The 22,031-nt window shown below is 47.2% G+C and overlaps 2 protein-coding genes across 3 annotated transcripts in view; both read left to right on the top strand.

The window, feature by feature from the left end:
* KCNH6 (potassium voltage-gated channel subfamily H member 6) overlaps window positions 1–2,035 on the top strand; it is a 33,816-nt gene extending 31,781 nt beyond the window's left edge. For both annotated transcript variants that reach the window (XM_056511910.1, XM_056511909.1), the window contains 2 exons: window positions 50–248; window positions 563–2,035. In XM_056511910.1, coding sequence (XP_056367885.1) covers window positions 50–248; window positions 563–850 — 487 coding nt within the window. In that variant the 3' untranslated portion in view covers window positions 851–2,035. The remainder of the gene's footprint in view (window positions 1–49; window positions 249–562) is intronic.
* A 934-nt stretch (window positions 2,036–2,969) lies between these two features.
* DCAF7 (DDB1 and CUL4 associated factor 7) lies at window positions 2,970–18,528 on the top strand. The gene is made up of 7 exons (XM_056511978.1): window positions 2,970–3,380; window positions 8,116–8,274; window positions 8,584–8,695; window positions 9,652–9,770; window positions 11,110–11,319; window positions 11,878–11,995; window positions 12,518–18,528. Exons 1-7 carry the CDS (start codon window positions 3,243–3,245, stop codon window positions 12,688–12,690), a joined length of 1,029 nt encoding a protein of 342 aa, XP_056367953.1. The 5' UTR covers window positions 2,970–3,242; the 3' UTR covers window positions 12,691–18,528.
* The last annotated feature ends 3,503 nt before the right edge of the window (window positions 18,529–22,031 follow it).

Raw genomic sequence — 22,031 nt, 5'->3', positions numbered from 1 at the left:
GCTGGGGACGCACAGGCTCTGTGCTGACGCCAGGCTGCTCTGTCCCTAGGCTGGAGTCCAGGATGTCGTCAGATATCAGCCTAATCCTGCAGCTGCTGCAGCGCCAGCTGTCCCAAGTGCCGCCCGCGTACAGCCCCATCTCGCCCAGCTCGCACAGCCTGGCCATGTACGGCCTTGCCCCGCGCAGCCTGGAGCCGCTCGCGCCCTGCACCCCTCTGCAGGAGCAGGAGCTGCCGAGCCAGGAGCAGGTAAGGGCTCCCCTCCTGCCCCAGACTGAGCTCTTCCCCAGGCCAGGCACAGCCAAGCACTCTCGGGTCCCAGCAAAGCTGTGGGGTCTTGATTTGGGAGCACACCTGCCCAGAGCATCACTGGTTTTGGGGCACACCTGCCATCCCCAACACTGCCAGGCTGCACCACCAGTGGGGAAGAAAGTGGGTTCCTCTGCTCTGAGGCTTCCTCAAGAGAAAAATAACATTTTGGGGCTCAGTGCCTGATGAGGAGAGAGCATGGCTACTTGGTTTTGCTTTGACCATAACCCACACGATTCCTCCTTTCCCACCAGAGTCCGAGCTACACGGAGGTGGAGAAGTTCCACTTGAAATGCAGGGACTCCTTGCCAAGCGGGATGCAGCAGTCCGTGTCACCCGAGAAAGCCGTGAGCAGCCCCCCGGAGCAGGAGCAGCGCTCCCCGCCCCTCCCGAACCCCGAGCCTCCTCACCAAAGGGCGCCGAGCAGCCAGGGACTCTCGCGGGGCTCTCGCTTCCCTTCCCTCCCTGAGCACTTGGAGGCACCTTCCGAGCACCAGGACATTCAGAGACACCTCTCCGACCCCGTGCTGCCCGCCAGTTAGAGACGTGGGGCCGCGGGGCGAGTCAAGAGGAACCTCAGCTGCGAGCCTGCTCGGTTGGTGTTGGTTTTGTCTGCAAGGGTAAGACATTGGACAATGCCATTGGCTCAGGGTTTAATTTGTAGCTATCTTCTGCCGCCGTGACAGGAAGTATAGAGTGGCTGGCTTCCAAGGTCAACGTTTTCCAGCGGTTCCCATAGAGTAGATTCCATTTGCACATTAGAACGAACCTAGAACAGTTCTTACAGCCACCACTGAGCTGGTTAGGCCACATGGTTCCCACCACCTCCTCCTTGCCAAGGCTTCCTCTCGAGAAGGGCACAAGCCAAGCGAGCCACAGCGACCACAGGAAAGCAAAGCCACAGCTCTGGGCTGCGAGGCCGCAGAGCTGGAAACCTCTGGAGCATGGTGCTGGTCCAGGCTCAGCCCAGCAGAGACACAGGGCTTACAGAAAGTGGAAACCTCTGGAGCAGGAAGCACTGTGCTGGTACAAAGCTCAGCCCAGCAGAGACACAGGGGTTACAGAAAGTGGAAACCTCTGGAGCAGGGAGCACTGTGCTGGTACAAAGCTCAGCCCAGCAGAGACACAGGGATTACAGAAAGGGAGGTGACAGGAGGAGTGGGGGATCCCCATGGTGTGGTCCAGGGCAAACTGCAGGTGGCACGCCCAGGACAAGGATGGAGGACAGAAGCTTGTCCTACTTGATTGCCACAGAGAAGTGAAGGGCCAACGGCGCCTGCCACCTGATCCAGCACGAGCCCCAGGGCACTGACTTCTCCAGCGAGGCTCATCACGCCTTGCCAACCCCAACACGCTTCCCACAACTCCCCAGGTAAATCCAACTCGTCACCGGCCTGGGCATAAAGCACAAAACTCAAAAGCACAATCCCAGAAAGCTGAGAAGCCCCAGACACCCATGTCCAGCCCTCCCTCCCAGCTTCTCTCTTTCGATAAAGGTTCCACAGGTGCTTCCTCCTGCCCGGCCCCGCTCCCGCCAGAGCCCACAGCAGTCCCGTAGCTGAACCCACGCCGCGCCGCCGCCTCACCGCCCGGCTAGATGCTGTGCTAGTCCTAGGCCGCCAGCTCAAGTCATGTATCGAGCTCCCTTTGAGAGTAGTCAAACTGTGAGCATCTCTTTCTCTGGAGTTTTAGTGTACACTTTGCTAATAAAGATGTTTTTGGCACCTACTGTGAATTACAGCTGTGTTCGTTGGGAGCGTCCCTGAATTCCTCCCGGGTAACTTCACCCCAACAAGGCCGTGCTCAAAGCCCGGCTGCTTCGTGTGGGGAGTGCGGGGCTGGCAGAGCCCATGTGCAGGCAGGCCAGGGTGGAGCCTGCGAGGCTTTGCCGAGCAATCCCTTCCCGAAAGGATGCACCTGAGGCTCTGCAGTAATTCGGAAAAGCTTTTCTAGAAGCCCAGGCAGCTGCGTGTTAGAAATGATCCCACAAACACAGCTCGGGCAGAGGTCGGACCCAGAGTCCTTGAGGCAGCAGGCTCAAGGGGCACAGCACTGCCCGAGGCGGCGCCGCATCCCCGCGGAGCGGGCACGGCTGGGACCCCTCACGGACCCCAACCCAACCAGCCTCCCTCCGGCTCCACCGGGATGCCGGGCACAGCAGGTAGCTCCCTAGGGAGCCAGCTGCACCTCAGTAAGGCGCTGAGCACTCGCCAGGGCTGCTTCCAAAAATATACACCATAATTAACCTCCTGTTAATTAGAGACAAGCCCGGCCCCGTCTGCCACTCAGCCGAGGCAGGACTCGAACTCGCGGTACCTAGAGCGCTCGAGGTGGCCTCACCTGCCTCTGGTTGGCGTGACTGACATCACTTCCAGCCAATCGATCACCGATAATGGCTCAAGGTCCCGCCTCCAGTCACTGCGACCCCAGCCAGCCAATAAGAAGTCGACAACGAGCGCGCCCGCCCTGCTGGGCGGAGCCAAGGGCAGCCGTAGGTTACCCCAGCCAGAGCGCGAGCGTCTGTTTGGAGTGACGGGCAAAACGACCAATAGAAAACAGAAGCGGGCCGAGGGCACAGGCAGATCACCCAATAGGCAGCCGGCGCCCTAAGTGACAGCCAAGACATCCAACCCACGCGCAGTGGGTGGGGCTCCCCGCGTGGCTTCCGTTCCCGTTGTGTGGGAGGCCGAGTCTCCAACGGCCTCAGCGCCGCCGCCGCCGCTGGGTCTGGGCCGGGACCGGGGGCCGAGCCGGGGCCTCCCCGCTGCCCGCCGCCCGCCGCCCCGAGAGCCGAGCCCAGCCTCCCCACTCCCCGCCGTCCAGGGGCCGGGCCGTGCCGTGCCTGCTCCGCTCCCCGGCCCGGGGGTCGCCCCGGCCCGCCCCGGCTCCCCGCTCGTTCCGGCCGTGCCCCCCGCAGCCTCCCCCGGCCCAGTCATGTCGCTGCACGGGAAGCGGAAGGAGATCTACAAATATGAGGCGCCCTGGACCGTGTACGCCATGAACTGGAGCGTCCGGCCCGACAAGCGGTTCCGCCTGGCGCTGGGCAGCTTCGTGGAGGAGTACAACAACAAGGTGGGCGCAGGGAGCGGGGCAGGGCAGGGCTCGGCCCCGGGTGGGGCCGGGCGGGGCCCAGGGCTGTGCGGGCCCTCAGGTGCCCCCGAGCCTGGGCCGGGTCCGGGCTGTTCCTGCTGGCGAGCCCGGGGCTGAGGGGACAGTGCGCTGGGAAGAGCCCTGGCTGCTGCTGCCTTTGGGATAACGCTGCTGCAGGGCTTCTCCTGACCTCTGAGCTTCGGGAATAGCGATTGTGGTGACTTCAGTCACTAATACCACGGGCTGGGGGTTCTCTGTGGTGTGAAGAGCTGGAAAGTAAAGGTACGAGTATGAGATGGGTCCTGATTCTGCTGCTATAGAACTAAAACAAGGTCCTCCTGCTTGGCCATGTCTGTGTTTTTGGTCACTACAAAGGAACGTTCGTGGCCACGGCCAAAGTTTGTGCATATATGTACATATAGATATAAAGAAGTTCCACCTCAATATGAGGAAGAACTTCTTTCCATGGAGGAACAGGAACAGGCTGGTCAAACAGCTTGTGGAGTCTCCCTTACTGGTGACATTCCAAACTCACCTGGACGTGTTCCTGTGTCACCTGCTCCAGGTGACCCTGCCTAGAAAGGGGGACAGGACTGGATGATCTCAAAAGTTCCCTTCCAAGCTCAGCATTTCTGTGATTCTCTGACGTACAGGGTGTCTGAGACTGTGTTGGAAATGCTCTGTTCTCATTGTACTTTCTTGCTGTGGAGAACTCCTGTGTGATAACTTTTTTCCTAAGTATATAAACCACTCTCAGCGAGTCCTCAGTACTTTTCCCTGAGAGCAAGGGTGTAATGAGGCATGAGATTGTATCCTCAGTGTTTCCTTGCAAAGTGGAAGTGAAGAATGTCACACTGGTAATAAAGACTGTGTGTTCATCTCTCAGAACACGTGTGCAGTCACTTCTGAACAGCCTTCAAGAGTCAGCTCTGGTGTAATGATTTACATGGAAACAGAAGAGAGATGAGGAGGTGGATGAAGTTAAAGAGCATTCTGAAATTTCTGTGAAGCTGAAGGTCTGCCAATAGAGCTTGGTTTATATAGCATGTAGCTTTGTATCCTTGTCAAGGTGTTTAATGAAGATTGTGGAAAATACTGTCAGAAAGTTGGTGTTTGGGATAGGGCCCTGTGCAAGGGAGTGGTGACACCTCTGGTTAGATCACTGCCCTTGCAGTCCTAGGCATGGCTTTGCTGAGCATGTTGTGGTTCAGGCAGCATAAGCCCTGTGTGAGAGCTGTCTCCTTTTCCTGGAGAGTGCTGTGCTTTGGGAATGCTGCTGGGGACAGGCAGGACCTGAGCCTGAAAACTTCCAATTAGTTTAAAGAGCAGCTTGGAAATGTTTTTGTGCTGTGTACTCTGAGAAGGTAAAAGAGCAAATCTGCGAATAGTTGCTGTTTAGAGGTGGCACAGTTGGTTAATAAGGGGCTTTACATTTATTTTGCCTATACCTCTTTAATTTTGGAGCATTCCCTGGGGTTGCTCTCCCTTACAGTGTGGTCAGATCTCCAGTGTAAAGCCACTGAGCCAACTCCTCTCTTCTACACTTCACACTCAGTTGTTGCAGACAGACATTGTGTAGGACCATGTAAATTATCACTGTCTGTAAATATTACCCAGGGCTTCTCTGGACCTGTGAGCTCCAGGAACAATGAATCTGTAAGCACTGTGTAAGCACCACATGCTGTGAAGTCTGTGTGGTGTAAGGAGCTGGAAACTAATTGTGTGAGGATGAGAAAAGTCTGGATGCTGCTGCTGCTATAGAAATAAAGATGATGTATGATTAAAAATTAAACCTGTACAATCAATGCAGTGAAATATAACCTTCATTTGCTGTGTCTCTGATATTTCAGAGTGATTGGTTTCTATTTTTGTTTTCTTGTTTGGTGCTTTTTGTACAGAGAGCTGTCTTGGCTAATTGCAAGAATTGTTATTGCTCAGAGTATTGATGTTGTTTCCTTTACTTTGGGGACCAGAATACTCTTGGGAGTGGTGCACTGTTCTTCATCTGCACTGTTTTAATGGTGCCTTACTATGGCTCTCAAATGTGCTGAGCCCTTTAGAGGGTGGTGAAACATTCTGGGAATAGGTTCATGCTCCAGATTGGAAACTCTTGGACAGGTACTGTAAAAGTGCTACCTGCGCACTGGTTGTAAACTCTTCCAGCTCCAGTCCCTGTACATGGTATAACCAAAGGAACGAAGGGGAGAACAGAAGCTCCCATTTAAATAGTCTGTGATATTGTGCAGCAAAGGGCCTGGAGCAGTGAGGTTTGCAGCCTGACTTCTGGAATTAACAGAAATACAAGATTTTTTTTACAGAGTATGTGTGAAGTTTTATGCTTCTGCATATAATTTGTCCTTCATGGTTGAGATGTTTTATATTGCAGCTGCTGTCATCAAAATATGCTTATAGGTACAGTTGGCACTAATTAAAAGGATAATGAAAAGTGATTTTCATTTTGGCTTTCTCCTTGTCTCACAATCTTTGCACTCTCCTCTTCAGATGTTCTGACAAGGTCCCAGTAACATTTCTGTTCCTGATATAGCAATGTTTTGTTCCAAGTAACTGGCTTTCTTCCATTCTAACAAAAATGGTCTGGAACAGTGTAGCTTGCTTAAAGTCCAACCAAATAAGTGTCTATAACTTTTCCTTATTACTCATTTAGGATTTCTTTAAAAAGCCTCAATGCCCAAATGTTTGTTGCAGAAGTGCTCACTGGGAGGGAATTAGGGGAAAAAGTGGGAGATTTTTATCTCATTTGTCTCTGATTTTCTGTTTCTGTAGAAATTGCCAGCTTTGAAGTACTACAGGTTACACAATCTGTCTGTTTACACCTCTCTTTTGTGGGGAACTCAAACCTCTGGGCTGCCAAACCCAAATTTTCTGTGATCCCCAGTTCCCAGACACCTCTAACCCTGCCAGCCACCACATTCGTGGGCTCTGTGGCACAGACTGGAGCTGCTTGCCAAGACCTGTTTGAACACCAGTGAGCTTTGTTTCACCCTGTACTCCTTCACTGACCAAATCCCTGCTGCAAGAAGACAGATGCCTTACTCTGGTTGGAAGAATTAAATAATTTGAGGTGGTGTTTCCTGAACTTCTTGGGAACTGGGAAATTGCAGTCAGCCATTGTAATCCCTCATGGGTCAGCATCACAAAGGGCACCTAAACATGTCAAAGCTCACAGATACTGGACTGCTGAATTGCTTCAGTTTAAGGCCTGAGGAAGGGTTAAATAGGAATATGCAGGGATATTTACATTAATACCAGTGGAAGGGGATCCTCTGCTGTTTGAGATTTGCTGCTGGTGATGAGGATGTTGATTGCTTTGTGTAGGATTAATACACTCATGTTGAGTGGAAAACAGCATAAGCAAAGGAGAAATGATTAGAGGTCATTTGTCTTCTGATCCTAACCTTGCCACAAGATTTTCTATCACCAAGGACAATTTGCTTCCTTTGTAAAAGCTGCTTAGTATTTCTGATCCCTAAAGGAGTTAGAAAGCTATTTGTCAATCACTTCAGAAGTCTGGGAGATTTTTGACTGATTTGTACTAGGGTGTGAAGGACACTAAGGAGTAGTTATAATAAAGAGAGGGCAAGACAAGGCTGTATTTCAATTTTTGGGAGCATATTTGACTGCATCTTCTAGTGTTTGTTATTGGGTGGAAAGGATGGAACTTCTCATTGTAGGGGGTGGGGCAAAGTTTGTATTTATGAGAATCTCTAAATGAGCTCATAAAACTGTGTTTGAGCAGCATTTCACAGTGGGACTTTCACCCTGTTTGGGTCCTGTGGTCACTGCAGGTTAAATGAGTCCTCCCAGCACCTCTTGTTCTCTCCTTTTACTCTTACTGACATGTCAGTATTTTTCTAATAACATCATGTCTGGGACTTCAAGCATGACTTCAGGTGCTGTCATGACCAGGCTGTATGGAGATAGTTTCTTGTTTGTTTTGTTTTGCATCATTCTCACAATGGGGCAAGTTTAGCCCTTCCCCCTGACACATCACTGTGCAAAAAATCTAATTTGAAGTTACCTAGAATCTTTCAGCAGACCTGCTTTCTTGGTCTGTTCACACAAAACATTTGAATAATTATGTAACCATTTTAGTTCCCCAATTTTATTTTATATTTTTTTTTTTTTAAGTTTGAATTCTGTTTTACTTGCTTCCTCTCTGATGTGATTAATTTGAGTTTTTCATGCACTTGTGACAGAACATTTTGAGTCATGTGGTGCTGAAAAAGCTGCCAGCTACCTGACATGATCCATCACAGTCTGCAAGGTTATGGCCAAGAATTCCATAATATGTGCTTTAATTGCACAAACTACAGCTTGTTTTGCTCTCTGGAGATGACATTGTCAGCATCAGTTCAGTTAAGGATGAATTAGAATAATGTTTGTGCAGTTGAAGTCTGTGACTTAAATGGGGCTTTGCAATGTGGAAAAGAGAAGGGTGGTCTTTAATCCTTTAGGATTTGATTTCATTTGGTTCATTTAGGATCATCAAATCAAAGCCCTGTGGTGATTATGGATACTTCTCTTTACTTATATTCCCCAGCAGCACTTTAAGGATTTCTCATTTCATTGACATGATGATTGCTTTATGTTATCCTTGAGGTGATAGAAAATGTCCTGAAACACACTCAATCTTAATGCTGTTATTAGGAATTAGTATTTTGATGAAATTCTTTCTTTTAAATATGGTTTCTCACAGGTGCAGCTTGTTGGTTTGGATGAAGAGAGCTCAGAATTCATTTGCAGGAACACCTTTGATCACCCGTACCCCACCACGAAGCTGATGTGGATCCCAGACACCAAGGGAGTGTACCCAGACCTGCTGGCCACCAGTGGTGACTACCTGCGAGTGTGGAGAGTGAGTAAATCCTCCCCAGCAGAAGATGAGCCAGGACATGGATTCTGTTATATAGTGGTCTCTTTTTCACTCAAGACAAGATTTTCTTCACTGCAATAATGTGACTATATGAAGACTATAAGAGAAGCAGAATTATGGCAATTGCCATTTTAATCAGCTTATTTAATGGAGTTGGTGGTTGTATTTTCCAGAGCTTTAGGATATAAAGCTGAGAGGGAAGAAACCTGGGATTAACTGCTAATGTTTTGTGCCAGTGGAGCCAGTCGGGTGATGTTGCTTTTTAAGTCAGATGTTTCATTTTCTCTGCAGGTGGGTGAAACTGAGACCCGGCTGGAGTGTTTGCTGAACAACAACAAGAACTCGGATTTCTGTGCTCCACTGACATCATTTGACTGGAATGAAGTGGATCCTTACCTTTTAGGTGAGACTGACACACTGACTGGCACACTTTTGAATTTAGTCTGATGGAGTCTGGCCTGTAAGAATTTTTACATTAAAAAATAAAAACAGTCCTCTCATGGAGACTCCTTTCATTGAGAGGTGCCCTGTGCAGTACAGAATGGGTCACTCAGGTTGGGCTAGGGACATCTGGGGATGGGGAGTCTTGGCCTTCAGGGCTGGTGAGCTGTTGTTGCAGTGCTGAGTAAGATGTGCATCAGCTCTGTGATTTATTTCAGAGTGTTCTGGAGTGCACAGAAAACTGTGCACTGAGCTGTGTGTTTGGTGAAGCCATTTCAGCAGCAGGAGGAGAGCCAAGAGTCCTTAATTCAGTTGGAGGAGGGGGCTGAACGCTTAAGGTTTAATTATAGCCTAAGGGACAAATTGTGAATCCAGGGTGACTGATGCAGAGGTTTGTTTCCCAGAAGGGAACAGCCATTTCTGTCAGGGGGATTTGCTCAGAGATTAACAGTGATAATATGTCATAGTAATTATTTACTACATGATTTATTTTTTGTGTGTTACATGTTTCATCTCTTAAGAGCTTTACTGCTAACCCCACCTTCAGCCCACAGCAGCAATCAATTAATAATAACACGCCATCAAAACACTGATTGAATTTGGGGTTTGGCATGCACAAGAGACGTAGAGGATGGGAAAGTTGATCTCAGAGTTACATCAGGCTTCTGAATAGATTGAAGCAGACATGAGCTATTTACACTTTATTCCTGTGTGGAAGGCTATTTCTGCAGCTGAAAGGTTTGGGTCATTTAAATGCATGGAAGACTGCTGGCTGTTTGACATTCTTGATTTTTGGTTTTGTGCTGTTCTCATGGCTATTTTGATCTGTAGGTGTTGGGGGATGTTACATTAACCTAGAAAGTGATTAAATCATTTGTGACAATATTAATTTTACTAATAGAAGTGGTTTTGTTTCAGGTACCTCTAGTATTGACACAACCTGCACTATTTGGGGTCTGGAGACAGGACAGGTTCTGGGAAGAGTAAATTTGGTGTCTGGCCATGTGAAGACCCAGCTTATTGCACATGACAAAGAGGTGATGGGGGGTTTTGATTGCTTACATTGCATCTTTTTAAAGCAGTAGAAAAGGAAGACAGCTTTTCCATTTTCCTCCTTTCTTTTCTTGAACAATTTCATAACTCTGAAAGATCATTTATGTAAGTTTGTATACAGTTCTTCTAATATTATGTACAGTTTTGAGTACCTAAATACTGTTGGCTATCGAAACAATTTTTTTAACTCAGCATAGAATCTTGATTCAAGAACATGCTTGTTTTAACAGATCGTGCTCCAGAATATCGTAGAAAAATGAGGTAAAACATCAAATTAGACTTGAAATCAACTTCATATCAAAGGCAATAAGGAGCTTGTAAAATTCTTTGATTTTAACATTTTACTTTTCAACAACTAATGTAAAAAAACCCAAGTCTAGGAAAGGGATAGGTTTTAGCTTCAGTGAGTGATACTACAATGACACAAGCATGCATTTCTTCCTTTTGGCAAGTGCAATGAGCAGTTGCAAGGAGCAGGAGGCATTTGAGAGGCTGTGCCCATGCAGAGTGCTGTCCCTGCCCATGCTCCCCAGCTGAGCTGTGCTGTGCAAGGGCTGTCCCTGCCTGTGCTGCCCAGCTGAACTGAGCTGAGCTGTCTGGGGCTGTCCCTGCCCATACTGCTGAACTGAGCTAAGCCCAGCTAAGCTGTGCTGTCTGGGGTTGTCCCTGCCCAGCCGAGCTGAGCTGTGCTGTCTGGGCTGTCCCTGCCCATACTGCTGAACTGAGCCGAGCTGAGCCGTGCTGTGTGGGGCTGTCCCTGCCCATACTGCTGAACTGAGCTGAGCCCACCTAAGCTATGCTGTCTGGGGCTGTCCCTGCCCACCTCAGCTGAGCCCAGCTGAGCCATGCTGTCTGGGGCTGTCCATGCCCAGCCGAGCTGAGCCATGCTGTCTGGGGCTGTCCCTGCCCATACTGCAGAACTGAGCCAAGCTGAGCCAAGCTGAGCCGTGCTGTCTGGGGCTGTTCCTGCCCATCTGAGCTGAGCCCAGCTAAGCTGTGCTGTCTGGGGCTGTTCCTGCCCATCTGAGCTGAGCCCAGCTGAGCTGTGCTGTCTGGGACTGTCCCTGCCCATACTGCAGAACTGAGCCAAGCTGAGCCCAGCTGTCTGGGACTGTCCCTGCCCATACTGCAGAACTGAGCCAAGCTGAGCCCAGCTGAGCCGTGCTGTCTGGGGCTGTTCCTGCCCATCTGAGCTGAGCCCAGCTAAGCTGTGCTGTCTGGGGCTGTTCCTGCCCATCTGAGCTGAGCCCAGCTGAGCTGTGCTGTCTGGGGCTGTCCCTGCCATCCGAGCCGTCCCAGCCCAGCCGACCCTGCTCTCCCCAGGTGTACGACATCGCCTTCAGCCGCGCGGGCGGCGGCCGGGACATGTTTGCGTCGGTGGGCGCGGACGGCTCGGTGCGGATGTTCGACCTGCGCCACCTGGAGCACAGCACCATCATCTACGAGGACCCCCAGCACCACCCCCTGCTGCGCCTCTGCTGGAACAAGCAGGACCCCAACTACCTGGCCACCATGGCCATGGACGGCATGGAGGTGAGGCAGCAGCTCCTCTTCCTCAGCTGCTCCTGCTGCTCTCTGGGGAGGTGGCTTGGTGCTGATTTATACCCAGGAGTTTGGGGGAAGGGGGCACTGTCAGTACCCAAAGAAAGATCAAGGACCAGTTCCTAGTGCACTAAGGAGTTTAAAAAGTGACTTTGATTTCAGCTTTATGGTTTATATATTTCAGCTGATTTTTAAGAGGAGTCTGTGAGCAGCTGGGCTATAATTTTCACATAAAATCTTAACTGCAGGTGTTTTAATCACCTTGCTCTTTTCCAATCCAGTTTTAGTTTGTTAGCAAGGCTGCTTCAGGGGAGCACAGTTTGTTTGCCACTGTGGCCTAGCTCACAAGCCCCTGTGAAATCTGACTTCTTTTGAGACACATGACACACTGAGCAACTGGAAGCTGTTCTTTAGGAACAGGGCTTGCTGCCAGCCACATCCTTTAGGAAAGAGCCAGGTTTGTAGCCTTACCTCAAAATATTTTGTATTTTGAATAAATTAATTTTTAAAAATGTGATTTATTAATGTAGCTGGGTTTTGTTTCTGAAGGTTGTGATTCTAGATGTCAGAGTTCCCTGCACCCCTGTGGCCAGGTTAAACAACCACAGAGCATGTGTCAATGGAATTGCCTGGGCACCCCACTCTTCCTGCCACATCTGTACAGCAGGTGAGTGTGACCTTCAGGGGAGTCTCAGAGTCTTTAATGGCATTTGCAAAATCCTCTTCATCCTCGAGTTTATGCAGTTGTCTGTCTACCTTTTGCTAAAGAATACTTTTGATTTAGAAGCCCTTTATTAGTGACTTTCCTAAAATGTTACAGAAATAGTTAAAATAGACAGGTACTAGAGTTTGTGTGGAAAGTGGTGAGCCCAGCACCCAAGCTGTGCATCAGCTCTGGCTAAGCTGCTGTTATTTTAATGTTCCTTACCTTTTTTGCAATCCCGTTCTTAAATGTTTTCTACTGTTATGAGTTCCATTAGTCATTTGTTTATCAGCTGTCTTGGATAATGTATAATGATCCAAGTTTATTTTGTTGGAGCCTAATTGTGTTGCTGTATCTGGCTTAAACACAGATGAGGACTGGAACAGCCGTATCTTACCTGGCTCCTCAGGCTGTGGGGCTATATGTGGGGCACATCTGGAGATCCTGTCACACTCTGATTTCCTTGCATTTCTTGTCTGTGTGCAGCGGATGATCACCAGGCTCTCATCTGGGACATCCAGCAAATGCCTCGTGCCATTGAGGACCCCATCCTGGCCTACACAGCCGAGGGAGAGATCAACAATGTACAGTGGGCATCCACCCAGCCAGACTGGATAGCCATCTGCTACAACAACTGCCTGGAGATCCTCAGAGTCTAACTTTGCTGCTTCATGCACAGTCAGGCAGGGCTGTGTCACTCCCCCTCCCCTCTAAAGTAAGAGCACCACCAGTCAAGTGGCCAGTATCTGTTGTTGCTTTGCATCTACTCTTACAAGAAACTGTTACAAGAATGGATGGCAGGGGTCTCCTGTCTCTCAAGACTAAAATGCAGAGACATGCTGAGCCTCTTGGACCTTCTGGGTTCTGGTTTTCTTGTGAAATTCTTTTCCCTCAGTAAAAGTTCTGTATATTTGTTTGTTGACTGTATTAATAAGCTTGCAGGCTTTTGAGTTGCTGCATATGTCTGTGTGTTTGTCAGCCAGCCGAGGCAGCACATCCACCAGTTTAATAGATGCAGGTGCAAAACAAGGTGGGGGGAAAAGACAAGGATGTTAACAGCCACCTTGGCAGGAATCTTTCTCATTCCTGTTGTTGCTGCCTCTAAACTGTTTAAACGTTTGTATGTTTTTTATATATTGGCTAACTTTCTATTGAGTATGGTTTTTCTCCCGAATTCTTACTTTTGATATGTGATCCACTTCCATATGTCCAAAGCAGGAGCTGTTCATGGACACAAACCACAGTAACACTGCAGGCTCCCTGGCAGTAAATGCCTGCCAGAATTAACTGTTGCCTTGGCTCCCTCTATCTGGTGACCTGGGCAGAATTTTCTGGTGCTGTGAAGTACAAGTACTTGTTGCACAATTTCTTTACACTTTTTCTGATGCTCAAGGCAGTTGTTACTATGGTAAGTCTTATTTTTCAATTCTGACTGAGATTGTGTGTGTCCTGCAGTCGTGTTAGCAAGCAGAGCTGACAGGTGATAGGTTGGGAAGGAAGATCCGTGCATGACGTGAGTGAGCTCCCAGGAGGTAACAGCTCCTGAAATATGTACTTGTAATGGACTTGAGATTGGCACTTCAATGAAATGATTTCCCCTCAGAAGACTTTCCTTATCTAAATCAAAATAAAATGGTTTCACGCTTTGTAGCTTGCTTGATGGGCAAATAATATGAGCAAGATTTTGTGGTTAGGCTGTACTTGGGAGGTTGTGTTTGGCCTGTGTTCCTGGGAGGTCTTGAAGGGAGTGCAAAGCAATCTTTTTGTGAAGTGCATTTGCTTTGTACTGCCAGGTCTTGTTGAATGAATGAGACAAGTCAGAAAAGCTGGTCTGCTATCCAAAAGAAAGCTGTTCTTTAGAAGAAATTACTCCCTAATGCGCTGCACAAAGGTGGATTTAGAAGGAAAGAAGCTGTGCCATTGAGGCCAAGGTTTGGCATTTGTCATCCTCCTGATTTGAGGGATGTGCCGGAGGGCTTCTGTTTGGAATAGTGGATCAGTCCACAGTAATACTGCTCAATGAAAGCTGAGTGGATTAGGCAAGATAAAAATGTTTGTTGAAGTCTTCCACTGAGATGGGTCCTGTGCTGAGGGCTCTGCAGTGCTCTCCAATGAGGACATGACAGCCAGAGCTGCTCTGGAAGGGTGTGCAGCCCAGTTCCCATGTAAATGTCAGAAACCATGAACATTCTTTCCACCTAATGAGTATTCACCTGCAACTGGAGGCAGATTATAAATAGTAGGACACTGGCAAACTTGCATCTTGTCAGTTTGTGCAGGAAAGGCAAGTTGGGAAAGCAAATGCTGTGGAACAGTGAAGCTGACACTGTCAAATACTGAACAGAATCTGCAAAGTTTTGTCATTCTGGACATAGAGAAGTACTCTTCTGCAGGCTGCTTCTCACCATGGAGCTCAGAAAAGCATTGCCTCAGGAATTTGATAGGAATTCATTAGGGACAGCTGTATTCCATCACTCCTTTTGATAGCAGAGAATCAGGAGACTAACACTGTTCAAACTGATGTTTTGTCAGTGACGCTCTGTTCAGTTGTGAGATTTCTGACAAAGCTTGATCTGACTTGAAGGTCAATTTTTCTTATTAGCAGCGGTACTGAGAGTGGTGTATTCCACAGACAGGTTTTAGCTAGATGTCAGAGCAGTGTTAGCCAAACAATTAGTTATCACTTCTTGCAATAGCACTTCATCTGAAACTGGAAAAAAACTGAAAAAGCTTAGGTAGAATGAAGTGAAAATTGGGGCTTTCTTAGCAGCTAATGGCACTCACAGCTTTAGGAGCCATCTGAAATACATTCACAGGCTTGTCATGCTCTGTTTAATTACAAATGGCAGGCAAAACGTGCTGTTACTAGGAGGGAGCTACCTGCAAAGTTAGCATGTCCCCTTTTTGCATCAAAGTTTACTCCTGCACAGATGGCATGAGTCAAAGATGAATGCTGAGATGATGAGAAGGGGAGCTTGTGTCTGAATAGCCAGGTAGATTCTGCTTCTGTTGGAAAACAATCCTGTTAGGGACCTGAAGAGGATCCAGTGTCAGTTCTTCCATCCATGAAACTGATGGAAGTCTATCTATGGAATTGGGTACTTATTCCAAAGACATCAAAGGCAAGTGAAGGAATCTTGGAGGCTCCAGTGGATTCTAAATAAAGCCTATATCCTGGTTTTTTAGCCAGTTGGGATACCTTCTGGATCTACAGCATACTGCTTTGGGCATAATCCAGTGTCATTCTTCACATGAAATTGCATTTTAAATCACTAGAGACTGTTTTGGCACAGGGAAATGATGCTTAAAATAACCTCAAATATGTCACTTGAAAGGTTAATGATGAAAAGACATGAAAATCCTCATGGGTGAGATGTTCTGTAGTGCAAATGGCACTTCTGTATAGACAAGGAAGGGAAAGACTTTGGTGCTCTTTTGGCAGCAGCTGCTGCCCCAGTGGAGGGAAGGGACTGCTCTGCTTGGAGGGTCTGATATTGGTTTTATCTGCAAGATAAAATGAGCCCTGACACTTGTCATGGAGCCTGCAAATTGAAATGTACAGTTTATCACATTTCCCCTGCCTGACATTCAGTTTGCTTGGGTGTAAAACCCCCATAAGCATTATTTGTCCCCAAAGTTCATGAAAAGAAATACTTTGATATTCAGTTTCTGTTATTTGGTGCTTACTGCACAAGCAGAGGATGCAGAACAACTTGCAAATACCTCACAGTTTTTGAGTAGAAAGTAACATTAAGGGAAGAGCAGCCCAGGTGAGGTGAGCAAAGCAGCAAAGCAGGTGCTGTAGTTGGTACAGGCCAGCCTGATCCTGGGACAGAAAACTTAATGCAGAAGTTCTGTATCATTTCTCCAGCTGATGAATTCAAGAGGCTAAACTAGTGTTTGGTTGTTATATTCTGTTTAAACCAAGCTTTCCACAGATTCCTACTATTATGTGTGCAGCCTGCTGGCTCTCAGTGAGGAGATGTTGATGTAAAACTTGTTAGTGAGGTGAGAACTTTCAGTTAACAAGTTGAATTAGTGTGTAGTGTGCCAACTCTGTGAATTGTCTAAATGAGAGGGGCTATGGTAGCTTGCATCTATGGGAATTGTACTCCTGTGTGCAGGGATTTAAAAGGCAAGGATTTGAGTGCTTTGACAATCTATTTAGAAAAAAAACCACAATGGTTTCAAATAATAGCAAAGGAGACTGCTGAACCAGGTTGTTTTGTATAGAACCTTGAAATGTATTTAACTGGAGAAGCATTGCCTCTCATAAGTCAAAGTTAATGATCCTTTCAAAACTTTGCAGTAATTACTCCACTGAATGTTCTGGGTAATAGTAAGAAGCTCTATTTTTGCCTCATGGTGCAGTGAGAAGCTGCCTCAGTCTCAAGTGCAGATCACAGCCTGCCAGAGCAGGTGAGGGGAGGAGTCTGCACGGAATTCACAGATGTTCTCCTGCTTGTTGTCAGTGGAAATGAGCTGAGTGTGTCTGTTTTGTTCTCTGCAGATGGCACTTTAACAAGGATGTTTTTGGAAAGATTAGGAGGAGAGTCATCTTTCCCTCAGCCCTGGTAGGGTAGGCACTTGTCCCTGTTGTGTAGAAACTGTTAAATAAGGAGCAGCACCAAAATCCTAAACTGGGGATGTAGTGGAGCCTCTCTTGTTTTTACTGAAAGCCTAAAGTAGGAGCACTTGGCAAGGCTGTAAATGTTAAACTGGATCTGACACTGTGCTGTAAGGCCTGCCCAGGGGATGTCCCCTAGAGAGCCCTTTTTGTTTAGGAGCTTTAGAGGTGTTTGGAATCCTCTTCTTTGACGGTGGTGGCAGTGCAGGGTTGGCTGTGTGTACCCACATTCTTTGGGTAACTTGAATGTTGTGAGGGAAAAACTGCAGCTGCTGCCTGTGAGGCATGGAACCACTGAAGTGGCAGCTTGGTGTGGTGTTTCCACTCTTTGCAGCCACACTGGCCAGAGCAGAGAGCAGCAGGGGCGAGCTCTGGGCTCAGCAGGCAGCACAGTTTCAGTCACAGCAAAGTGGTTCCACCACCCCAAATGCACACTGTTCTCCTGCCAGGTAACACAAATCCCCTCCAACTCGTGTTTCCTGCAGTATTCCAGAGCAAGCCTGTACTTGCTGTTCTCTAATTGTGTGTGGCACTTAAAGAGCACTTTCTGATGCAGCTGTATTTCCCCTACTCACCCAAGAAGAGTCAGAAGTGTTTCATTCTTGAGGGTATTGAGGAGAGTTTAGGATGCCCCTGACTCAGTTTGTTTTCTAGAAGAGATCTCCAGAACTTCCAATCAGCACCTTTCATCAGCAGTAAAAAGAACAGTAATTAAAAATGCAGCTGAATACCAGTCACTGAAGGCTCATCTGGTGATTCATGGCAGACACCAGATGCAAAGGCACTTGAGAGAGTTGCTGCTGCCTCTTTCAGATGACAAGTGTGTCTGCCAAGGACCTCAGTGGCCTTTTGAGTAGCCTCTGACACTCAGCATCAAGTGAGAATTTCCACAGTCATACAAATAATTAAAATTATCTCAGTGGCTTCCATCAAGTTTGTTTCTTTGCAGGAAATCTAACAAAATTAAGGAAAAAAGCTATTTCCTGGCAAAATACTGTGCCATATGCAGGTGTAAACCCGTGGTCCAGCTCCCATCCCTTGGAGTTTGCTTTCCATGTGCAACTCCAGCCCCCTCTTGGTGCTGAGGGTGGGTCTGTGGGATCTTAGCAAGGCAGAAAGGCAACAACCAAGCAGGACAGGGTCCCAGGGCAGCTGGAAAAATGTATGTTGCTCTTTCTGACAACTTGGGAAATAGGAATTATGAAATCTACTATTTAAAAAGAACCTTTTTTTTAACCCTTGGGTTGTTAGCAGTGTAAAATGTAATTTAAATCCATTGCACCCAAGCATTTTTGTTACCAGTAGCCGAGTAGGAGATTCTCCTTTTAGGTGTGTGTTCCCTTCTGCTCTTCCCATTGACAGTCCTGTTGTGGTAATTTCCTGAAGGTGTAATCTTTGTAGCATGATTGTACAAACATCCATATGAGATTCCTGACTTCTTGTTCTCACTAGGGTATGTTAAAGCAATAGTAATTTTACTCCTGTCCTTTTCTCCACCTGCAACTTCGCTACTATTCTGTCCTAGAGGAATCCAGTGTCCTGCTATTCAACAGACACCTATTGTTGACATGGATAACTGCAGTGTCCCTATATTCCTTTATTTTTATGGAGAAAATACAAAGAGGTTTGTTACAATGGATTTTAACACCTGAGTCATGGAACCATATTGTTGAAACTCTGTAAATTCTAAGGCAATTTTCTGAACTCGCTTGAAAGTGGAATGTTGCATCCTTTTATGCTATTTCCTGCTTCCTATGTAGTTTTATTCAGATTTTTTAACCTTCTTTCTAAGTTTCGGCCTCCTGTGTATTAGGTACAGTATTTTCAGCCTTTCATACTTTGTAATAAAAACTGAACCTTTGTAGATTGACTGCAGTTCACTGTGTGATGAGTGAAAACCTGGGGGGAGCAGGGAGCTACAAGTGAACTTCATTTCTTCTGTGTGGAGTTTGTTGCTGTAAGAGGAGGCTGATTGCTTTGCCTTGTCTCTGCAAAGCTGGTAAAGCATATTGATCCCTCATCCTACAGATACCCAGGCAGACTTGATAATTCCAGCTACTCTGAAATTGCAACTATCCCCAGATAATTACATTATTAGGAACCCAATCACAACAGAACTCCAACAGAATGGTTAATGCAGCTGTACATTAAATATTTGTTTTCTTAAAAATCTGCTGTGGGGTCCCTGTATTCCAGTGTTGGTTCTGCTCATGTTTTCCAGTGCTTTGCTTGTTCCCTGCACAACAAATGGGAATTATCTGCCCTGTGGTTTTGTTTTTAAGATAAGGGGAAGAGGGTTTTTTTTTTTAGAATTCAAATAATTAGTCTCTGAGGGGTTTTGAATATAGACAAAGTGAAAACAAAGCGATTGGGCACTTCTGTAGCTGTAAGTCTCTCCTGGGCAGGGTGACTCTCTTTAAGGGTGTTTTTTCCACACTCAGTCACTGCTGTCATGTCTGGAATTGGGACCAAGAGGGGAGTAGGGAGGCAGCTTGGAAATCTGTACCTTAGGCCTTGGCAAGCAGGGCTGATGGCTTCCTTAGGTATTTAGATTACAGCTAGTTCAACTAAACGGTTGGATTTCTTTCTAATTCTTTGTGTACTGGCTTTGAAGTAAAGCTTATTGAGCTTTGTGACCACAGTGGAAAGAGTTGCCTGCAAAGATGCTGCACTGGTTTTTAAGCTATATATGGACTTTGTAGTAGTACTTTTTTTCTGAGAATTGTTTATCTTTTACCCTAGAAATGTTTTTGGATCCTCATAGATTACTTTTCCCCCTGCATCTGTGCTTTGGAAAACTCCAGAGAAACTTTCTCAGCTACGGTGGAAGGAGGCAGCTTGTGCAAGTTGTGCATAACAAGGGGGAGTGATGGATACTGGGTGAAGCAGGCTGCCTGCCAGTGTGGCAAAACAAGTGCCATAAAATGATGTAGAGGAATATAGATAGAAAAAAAGATGAGAGGGGTTCTGCCTTTTGTAAATATTATGGAACAGCCAACATCTGGTACAGCTGTCTTGCTCTGTGACCGTGGGAAAGTCCCTGCTCTGATACCAGCTGTAAGTGAAAAGCACATCATTAATCAGCAATCAGTAAATGGCTCGAAAATAGTTGAGAGAAAACCTCTGAGGTAACACAAAGCACAGCAATAGCTGGAGGGGAGCAGTGCTCTGAGATGATTCAGGGGCCTGTGACTGGAAGAAGCATTTAATTTTGAGCTTTTTCATTTGTGCTGGTTTAAAACATCCAGACTGTCAGCTCAGAGGAAGTAATGATCCAAAAGCATGTAATATTTTTAACGTTCTTCCTCTCTTCCCTTCTCTAATTCTGCCGTTCCAAAGGCAGAACAGCTGCTGGTTTTCAAGAAGCCTCAGAGCCCCCTCTGCTGGAACAGCCAGGCCAGCCCTGGGCAGCAGGACAGGTACAGGTGCACACCTGCTCCTCCCCAGAGACCTGTGCAGGTGTGTCACAGCATTCCTGCCTTCTGCTGGGGGAGAGATCCTTCGGGCCCATCAATGTCCTCCAGGCTGCCCTGGAGCTGCATAATGGGGAGAGTGTTCCATTCATTTGTTTTCAAAGATGAGAACACAACAAGAAATTTTTAGGAGACAGAAGTGCCTGGAGTTAGTGAGATTACTGTTACATCTGCAGAAGACAGTGCAGAGCCCTTTCAGCATCCCTTGAGGATTGGACACCCCCTGGACTCCTGGCAGCCCCAGGCAAGGTTGGACAGGGCTGGCAGCAGCCTGGGATAGTGAAAGGTGTCCCTGCCATGGAAGGGGGGCTCTGGATGGGCTCTGAGGTCCTTCCAACCCAAAGCACTCAAAGATTCTCTGGTTCTGTTTACAGGGTTTCTCCTTCTCACCCCCTTCTGTGGCTGTGGCATCCAAGATGTAGAATAAGGAAGTTTTGGCATGGGACAAGGCTCAGCCTGGAGCCTGCTCAGCTCCCCAGGAAGGATGTGTCTACCTAAACAAGAAGGGAAGCAGGAAGGGAAGAAGAAATAGTACATCTGATAGCAAAGAAAATGGGCTCTTGGGTCAGGTAGGCTTCAGAAAATGGAAATACTACCAAAATAGAAAATAAGATGATGGCATAGTGATTGAGACACTAGGAAAAGATACCAGGAGTTAAATCCCAAAGGTCTACTCCAGACTTCCTGTGTAACTTAACAAGTCACTGTCTCTCTGTGCAATGCCATTAAGTCCCTAAAATAGGGATTGCACTTCCTTTTCTTAGCTGATGCTGCGTGACAGCATTAAACAATTAGGCCTTATAAAGTTCCTTTGAAACAAATGGGCTGACTGGAAGCACAGGAGCTGCTGGAGAGTCTCTGAATATCTTTACTGATGGTTTTGCATTAAATGGCATCAGACAATCTGAGTATTTAGTATGAATTAAGTATTTAGTAGAATAAAGTATGTTCTGTAGTTGCTGTTTACAGGAGTGAAGCTTCCTGCTGGAAAGCTGCAGCTCAGGAAGGATGTGGGCAATCTGGGTGGAAAACCATGGAATATCAGCTGGAGTAAATCAACCTGATCAGGAACTGTCATGGCAGGACAAGGAGAACTGATAGAGAGAAGGATTAGATGGGATATTGGGGATATTGGGAAGAAATTCCTCCCTGGCAGGGTGGGCAGGGCTGGCACAGGAGCCCAGAGCAGCTGTGACAGTGCCCAGGGCCAGGCTGGGCACTGGGGCTGGAGCAATGGGACAGTGGGAGGGGTCCCTGCCATGGCAGGGGTGGCTCTGGGTGGTCCTTGAGGCCCCCTCCAACCCAAACCATTCTGGGATTCTGTGATTATGCACAAAACCAGTACAGTATTAAATACACAGTAAAAGTTAGAAAGGAATTTTTTTTTTTTTTTTCCCTCAAGTTACACAGAAAAGGGGCACTTATTTTGGTAGAAAGTTGGATTTCAGCTCAAGAAGGATTTACCAGCTTGTTGGGGAAAAAAAAAAAAAGGTGTGAGGGTCTGTAGTGGTCCAAAAAAAGTCCTGGTGGTGCTTGCATGTAGATAGTGATGTGAGAATGTCTGTAAAATGGGGAAACCACAAATCAGGAGATAAAATTGTTGGTTTACACATTAGGCTTGACAGGTGGGTGAAGTGATGAGCTGCTAAGGACAAATCATTCTATTTTTGATTTGGTAAAGGGGAGGGGAAGCTTCAGTGAAATCCAGGCACCTTGGGCAGTGGGAGATGGAAGAGCGAGTTCCACGGGCTGGGAGTCTCCTGCCATCTGCCAGGAGCTGCTGGCTCCTGTCACAGGCTGCCACTCGCTGCTCTAATATCTTTTGGACTCAGAAAACCAAGTTTCTACAGCAGGGACATGGAACCATTCTCGTTTAGCAGGACTTCAACTGAGAATTTTA

This window comes from Oenanthe melanoleuca, chromosome 27 (assembly GCF_029582105.1).
Source record: "Oenanthe melanoleuca isolate GR-GAL-2019-014 chromosome 27, OMel1.0, whole genome shotgun sequence".
NCBI classification, from domain to species: domain Eukaryota; kingdom Metazoa; phylum Chordata; class Aves; order Passeriformes; family Muscicapidae; genus Oenanthe; species Oenanthe melanoleuca.
Note: the sequence above shows the minus strand (reverse complement) of the source record. Positions and strands in the feature narration are given on the sequence as shown.

Excerpts from the sequence above, each read along its gene's own strand:
- DCAF7 (XM_056511978.1), top strand. The coding sequence starts at position 3,243 with ATGTCGCTGCACGGGAAGCGGAAGGAGATCTACAAATATGAGGCGCCC. Across the intron at positions 3,381-8,115 it reads TGGAGGAGTACAACAACAAG|GTGCAGCTTGTTGGTTTGGA; the intron begins GTGGGCGCAGGG and ends GGTTTCTCACAG. Across the intron at positions 8,275-8,583 it reads ACTACCTGCGAGTGTGGAGA|GTGGGTGAAACTGAGACCCG; the intron begins GTGAGTAAATCC and ends TTTTCTCTGCAG.